The sequence below is a fragment of the Penaeus vannamei genome, chromosome 24 (genome assembly GCF_042767895.1).
Source record: "Penaeus vannamei isolate JL-2024 chromosome 24, ASM4276789v1, whole genome shotgun sequence".
NCBI lineage: Eukaryota > Metazoa > Arthropoda > Malacostraca > Decapoda > Penaeidae > Penaeus > Penaeus vannamei.
The window spans coordinates 36291390-36298889 of NC_091572.1; the positions used below are offsets into that span (position 1 = coordinate 36291390).

Genomic DNA, 7500 nt, shown 5'->3' on the forward strand with positions numbered 1-7500 from the left:
TACCGTGTTTTGTTTAATAATAAACATTTGTTCCGTCACTTAAATTTATTTCCAGAAACATTGTATTCCAATTAATGTTACAAAATATTCTTTTTGGCCAACCGGAGATACAGATGCAGTTTCCTGGGTTGAAATTCAAGCTTAAAAAATGTCTTGGTATAAAATACAAATGTACAAAAAATGTCTTTTAATCAATGAGAAATATAGTCAACTAGTATAATCTAACAGCAAAAGGAGCAAATAATATAGACAATAAAGAACAAAAAAATATAGAGGACATAACATCGTTGGAAACACCAATCAAGAGGAACATAAAACAAAACATAATGAATTGAAAGAACAAGTAAATTAATTATGTTATTTACTGCCTTGAAAGAACACGTTCAAACCTGGAGAAACATTTCCTTAGAGTCTGATTCACAACATACAACTTACTCCTCACGATATTTATGATGACTAGATGTTACAACACTCAGCTTCCAGGAACCTCACGTGAGCAAATAAAATTTTGGTTGATCGTGGTGACTAAGGTGTTATATGATCAGTTATACTGGTATTATGCTTCGGATTTCATTGTTACTTTGGTATAATGAAACGTCAAATATACCATTGTTGACAGATAATAATGACAAAATAATAATAATAATAATACAGATGCATGTAAATCCTTTTTTCTTTGCAAATCATAAAGAATTCAGGAAATACTTTTGCATAATGAAACATCAAATATACCATTGTTGAAAGATAATAATGACAAGAAGAATATAAAGAATATAATAATACAAATACATCCTCTTTTTTCTCAACTTCGCAAATCATAAAGAATTCAGAAAACACAAGAAGGGAATGATGAAATAACGAACATGCTCAAAGAAAATGTAATAAACAGGAACTTTTACTTCCAGTGATGTCTACGAATCCCTGGACAGGCAAAGAGAAAACAAAATCAAATATCTCTTAGTCTCTACAAGAAGAAATAAAGAGGACAAAATAACAAAAAAGAAAACGAAAGAGAAAGAGAGAAACGTAAAGAATAGAAGAAACACAGAGGACAAAAAAATAAAGAGAAAGAAGTAGAAGAAAACATTCTACTTGTCTACCCAAGGAAAAAAATCCTGATTGTTTACGATTATGCTTCAAAGTCGCATCCTCGTCTCACAGGACATCTCCCCCAAAATCCTTACACACTATTTCACAAACATTTTAAGCAGTATCACGTTTTACAGCTTTGATGATCGTGGACACGTATCGAGCACTCGTCTGTTCCTCCAGAAAGAACAGCATTATATTGCCTCTTTTTAGTATTAAAGATATTTATTGTTAAAAGGATTTTTTTTTTTTGGCTGTATTTCTTTTTTTTTTCTTCGGTTCTCTGTAGAATCAGCGTTGCTCAATCGTGTCCATTATATATTAACACTAGACGGAGCACCAATCAGCACAAATCATAGAAACAGAAGCAAAAAAAGCAAGATTTTTGTTCCTGTGTAAATCCTGCTACCATAGTGAAACACAAATCCGCACATAATGCTCATTTAGAAATTTACAAAAAGCTTTTTTTTCATCATATATACACAGCCGAACATTCGCTAATGCATCAAAAGACCAAACAAAGAACTGGGTATCTTTCACCTTGTGACAATATTATTCACTGAATTTGTTTTCCCTTTTTATCAAAATCATATAAAAAAACACCTAGTTCCTAGCAGGCAAACTCATATTTCTTACTTTAACATATTTACATGGACAATAAACCTATATACATTTTGTACATCTACGTGTCTGCCAACCAACATACACATGGTTCAAAACACATGCAGCGTACACTGATGCAAACACAATAATTTCTCCTTAGCTTACAACCTTATCGGTATCGGCCGTGAACGTAACAGCTAATATGAAAGACCGGTAGTTCGACCATACAATTGGTAATTGAGATCCATCGCTTGTTCGGACTAAAGCTACACCAAGTCCCGCAGACAACTCGAGTCGCCCTCGGTATAGTAAACTTAACGACTAAGCCAGCGTGGTGGAGAGAGAGAGAGAGAGAGAGAGAGAGAAAGAGAGAGAGAGAGAGAGAGAGAGAGAGAGAGAGAGAGAGAGAGAGAGAGAGAGAGAGAGAGAGAGAGAGAGAGAGAGAGAGAGAGAGAGAGAGAGAGAAAGGGAAGAGGGTTCTCAAGGACCAACACCCTCTATTTTGTACAAAGAGGAACACATTTCCTTATATTTTTTTCTCTCTCTCTTTTTCTGTCTTTTTACTTTCAGTGTCTGTCTGTGAGTCTGTCTATTTGTCTCTCCAAAAGCCTCCACGCTGGCGAATTCCTTACACGCTAACTGGGCAATGCAACTCTAGGACAGTGAAAGACATGTGGATAGTGACGGGTAAGCGAACCACCCGGGTTTTAAGGTCACTCCATTATACACTGTGTATAAAGAGGACACTCTGAGGACTCCTGCCGAATCCTTCTGAGACCCATAGGATGTCCTCCGCGTTAACACTAGCAGTACAAGAATCGGATGAACTTCCAAGCCTAGTAAAAAAGGAGCTTGAATCCTTTTAGAAAAAAGTCCCTATCGCTTAATCTACTCTTTACAAAATCTACAATTAGTGCATTCCTCTCTTAAAAAGAAAAGCAAGTTGGCAGTTGTCTTTTTTTTTTATAAGGTTCTGAAAGACTTCTGATAGATTCTCTGAAAGACATTTGAGGACAACAATCCTGAGATCATTTAACGGGTGAGCGTGTATGCCTTTTTCTCCTTATTCTTCCTCCTTAGTTTCTTTCTTCATTATCTCTTCTTTCGTCTATTTCTCGCTCTCTGCTCCTTCTCACTGTTTCCATCTTCTCTTCTTCCTTCTTATTCTTCCCGACTGAACACCTCGATCAGCGGAGTTTGTTGAAGAGGCGCCACCACACCAAGCACAGGATGGAGGCCGAGAGACATCTAGTGAACGTCAGCGGAACTACGAAGCTCATGTAGCCGTCGTTGTCCGGTTTGGCGCCAACCCTCTAAAACAAGAAAAGAAAAAGACATTAGAATACTGTATAATTTAATTGTTTAAAAATTAAATAAAGAGAAGAAACGAGAGAAGGCTGTAAGAGATACGATTAAGAATACTGATCATTAGTATGATTGCCTAGTAACCGAAAGAAAAGGTCAAGAAAAAATACTTTTCGATTCAGATACATCAATTTCATATAGAAAAAAGAAACGGGGAATGCGCTAATGAATTATTATCAAAATCCTAACAATTGCACAAAAAATAAACAATCAAAACATCGGTAAAATATAATGAATAAATCCTGCAAAACTTAAACTCCCAAACAGCGATAAAACAATAAAAAAACAACAACAAAGACCCAGCATCAACCCCAGCCCTCCCCTCCCCCTCCTCCCTCCCCCCATACCCCCACCCGCTGCTCAACCAAAGCCCGAACCCGACAAAAGCCCGAAAGCCAAGCCGGATCCACCCCAGCATTAAGCCCGTTTTAAGCCTGTTACCGCCCCCCTACCCCCCCCCACCCCGTGTCCATCGCCGGGGGGGGGGGGGGGGAGTCGCGACGCACCACCTCCCACGTGCACCTCATTATCGCCTTATCATTATCATTATTGATTGTAATCGGGGGGGGGGGGGCGTCCGGTCAGGAGAGGGGAGGTGGGGGAGGTGGGGGGGTGGAGAGGGGAGAGAGAGGGTAGGTGGGGGGGTGGAGAGGAGAGATGGGGGGGTGGAGAGGGTAGAGAGGGGAGGGGAAGGGTGGACGGGGGAGAGGGGAGAGAGGGGAGGGTGAGGGTGGAGAGGGGAGGGGGGGAGGGGGTGGCTGTAATTAGCTTGACCCTCCCGATGGCATCAAAGTGACATCGCAGATCGATTGGGATGTCGGGAAATGGGGAGATTTTTGTTGTGCTTTTCGATAAATGTTTTCTCTCTCTCTCTCTCTCTCTCTCTCTCTCTCTCTCTCTCTCTCTCTCTCTCTCTCTCTCTCTCTCTCTCTCTCTCTTTCTTTCTTCTTTTTTTTTTTTGTCTTTTTTCTTTTTTTTTTTTTTTTTTTTTTTTTACTTCAGTCGATATCTGTTAATGGGTGTATTACGTGCGTGTTCGTTCTGAATGATGATAAAGTACTCCCAGAATGTTTGAATGATATATGGGAGTATTTACAAGAATATTCAAAATAAGAAAACAAAGCAAAAAAAACTTGCTTCTCTCCCCTCTCCCTTTCACCCCCTTCCCTCCCTCCCTCCCCCTCCGTCCCCTCCTTCCACCACCCCTCTCTCCCTCCCCCTCCCCCCCTCTCCCCCTCCCCCTCCCCCTCCATATAACCCCCCGCCAAGCGCCAACAGGTAATAACAATATGATCGGGTAATTAGCTAAGCATCCTGTAAGACAACCGTGATGACCAGGTGTCCTAAGCAAACATGTGCACGTGGCCCGGTGACGACACGTGCGCAGGTAGAGACAGGTAAACAGGAAACTTGTATGTCAAGGTATTTAAGTTATGCTTTAACCGGACCTCTCTATGTACTCAGTAATGAATGTATATATATGCAAATAACAAGATTGAAGAGAGAGAAATTCAACAGACGTCATAATCACAATAAATATATCTATATCGCAGTAACGAAATTTACGTCACAGTTAATCCTACACAGTATAATTATCTTGGAATATAACTGAACAAAATCAACATATCTAGTAAATACAGATTTGGGGAAAATATTTACCTGAGCGTGTTTGAGCGCGAACTGGTCCCCCAACTTGCGCAGGTCGCGTCCGACGAGCCGCCATGCTCTCTGCTGCGCCGTCTCCCCGTCCTCCGTCTCATCTCCTCTCTTCCTCTCCTCTCCTTCGTCATCCCCGTCTCCTTTATCCCCTCGCTCCCCTCTCTCCTTCCCCTCGTCGGCCGCCTGCACGTCCCTGTAGCGCGGGACTTCCCACGTGAGCTGCGGGAGGTCGTGCTGCCGCCGGCCCAGGAACCGCGGGTCCTTCCGCACCTTCTGCCGCACCTCCTGGATGTGCTTGAGGCCCGCGGTCAGGCGCTCGCCCTCCCTCGCGGGCGATCCGACGCCGCCCACGCGCGAGGGGGAGAGGGTGGGCGTGCTCCGGCTCGGGGTTGGGGGCGTGTCCCGGGGGGCGTGGGCTGAAGGCGTGGGCGGCCTCCGAGCTCGGGACGCGGCGCTGGGCTTCTCCGGGAAGAGGAAGTGGTAGGAGTGGGCGCGACGGAGAGGCGACGCTGGGGGCGTGTTGCTCGTGACGAGGTCGGGCAGGGGGGGCAGACCTGGGGGAGAGGGGGCGTGGCCGTTAGTGGATGTCAGACAAGGGCGTGAAAGGGAGGGAAGGAGGAGAACGAACAAAAATGGTATAGGAGGAGGAGGAAGAGGAGAAAGAAGAAGAAGAAAAAAGAAGAAGAAGAAGAAGAAGAAAAAGAGGAAAAATAAGAAATAGAGCAACAATAATAAACAAAAATAGCAATAATAAACAACAATTAAAACGAAACCAAATGCGAGTATATGTCGGCAACGCGGCAAGAGCTTCCCTTCCACTATCACGCACACCTGTTTACATCTCATAATTACGCGGGCGTTTTATCAATGCTGTTATTAGTGGTATGATAATTATGCGTCGCAAATTACCGCCATTACGCAAATATACTGCCGTTTAACCACATGTACGGCTACTCTACCGGTCTTTATCTTGATCAGATACATTCAACACACCAAAATATAAGAAATAATTTTTTTCCATTCGTAAATGTTGCTAGATAAATGTTACGTATATGTTACATTTTTCTCCATTCGTAAATGTTGCTAGAAATACGTATATGTTGTAATAAGGGAAACAACATAAGACCACATACGACTATACTGATAAACGCATATTACAAACACCGTTAACAGAACTGCAAGAGAATAAGAAATATATATAAATCCAACAAAGATTCAAGTGTGAACTACAACACAAAAAACAACAACACATTTTCTAAGATTCATGTGACCTACAACAGAAAAAAAAAAAAAACACATCTAAGATTCAAGTGTGAAGTACAACAAGAAAATAATACATATAAAATTTCTAAATATGTACAAACACACATTCAAAATCCCTCTCTAATTCCAAGAATCTCAATAATTCACATCCAATAGAGCATTACTGGAGCATAAACCCACGAGAGCGGATTCCCAGAACACATTACTCAGGTGAATAAAAAAGGGCGCTCCGTGAACCCCTGATTCAAGCCATTCCGATGAATATCCATTAATTATTCATTAATTGCCCCTTCCTTATTCATCACCGACCGACTTATTCATCTCCTTCATTCTAGCTTCGTGTTCCTAGTGTCGCAATTAGTGTTATTAATGGTGAATAATTTTGTTAATTGAATGGGGAAAAGTGTGTTATGTGACTGTTCGTGCCATAGCATGTGTATGTTTGCTGTTTCGTGTTTACATTAGAACTGAGGAAAGAGATAAAAGGGAGAGAGGGAGGAGGAGGGAGTGAGAGTGAAGAATGAGGGAGGGAGGGGGTAGAAAGAAAGAAACAGATAGCTAGATAGATATGTAGATAGATAGATGGAGAAAGAGGGAGGGAGGGATGGGGGTAGAGAGAAATGAAGAGGGAGAGGGAGAGGGAGAGGGAGAGGGAGAGATAGAGGGAGAGGGAGATAGAGAGAGACAGACAGAGAGAGAGACACAGAGAGAGAGAGAGAGAGAGAGAGAGAGAGAGAGAGAGAGAGAGAGAGAGAGAGAGAGAGAGAGAGAGAGAGAGAGAGAGAGAGAGAGAGAGAGAGAGAGAGAGAGAGAGAGAGAGAGAGAGAGAGAGAGAGAGAGAGAGAGAGGGAGAGAGAGAGAGAGAGAGAGGGAGAGAGAGAGAGGAAGAGAGAGAGAGAGAGAGAGAGAGAGAGAGAGAGAGAGAGAGAGAGAGAGAGAGAGAGAGAGAGAGAGAGAGAGAGAGAGAGAGAGAGAAAGAAAGAAAGAGAGAGAGAAAACCATCAAAATAACAAAAAATAACGACACCAAAATGACAGAAAACATTCCAAACACAAGAGGTGACATGAAAGTGAAAGTGAGATGAGTAACGGTACGTTCTGCACCTGCCCCGCCTGACTACCGCGACCTGTCCAAACATGACGTAACAAGTCCGAACAGGTTGGCTCCCTGTCATGCACTCGCGCCGTGTCACTGACCCCCAGGGGCGTACGCGTGCCTGACTCAACTTGTCCCTGTCGGGCGTGCGTCATTACGAATCTCATGTACCCAATACGTTGCATGCCGTAGGTAATACTTTCCGTGTAAGTACTTAAAAATCGACTTTACCGTCTCGGATGAATGTAAAAACAACAACAACAACAACAATACACGACCCTTATTTCATATCTATTTCTATAATCTAAACAAGTACACATATTATGATTCACCCAAGTAGGAATCCGAGACGAACTTACCGGTGGTGGAAGCTCGAGTATTCACCCAACTCATGGTTTCACAGTCGGTAATATTATGATCATCGTA

General features: G+C 42.6%; 1 protein-coding gene across 1 annotated transcript in view; it reads right to left on the minus strand.

The window, feature by feature from the left end:
* Positions 1–2029: 2029 nt before the first annotated feature.
* LOC113818285 (uncharacterized) overlaps positions 2030–7500 on the minus strand; it is a 5675-nt gene continuing 204 nt past the window's right edge. Inside the window, exons 1-3 of the mRNA XM_070138762.1 lie at positions 7434–7500; positions 4717–5270; positions 2030–3005 (exon numbers count right to left, since the gene is read on the minus strand). The exon at positions 7434–7500 is cut by the window's right edge and continues 204 nt beyond it. Coding sequence (XP_069994863.1) covers positions 2880–3005; positions 4717–5270; positions 7434–7500 — 747 coding nt within the window. The 3' untranslated portion in view covers positions 2030–2879. The remainder of the gene's footprint in view (positions 3006–4716; positions 5271–7433) is intronic.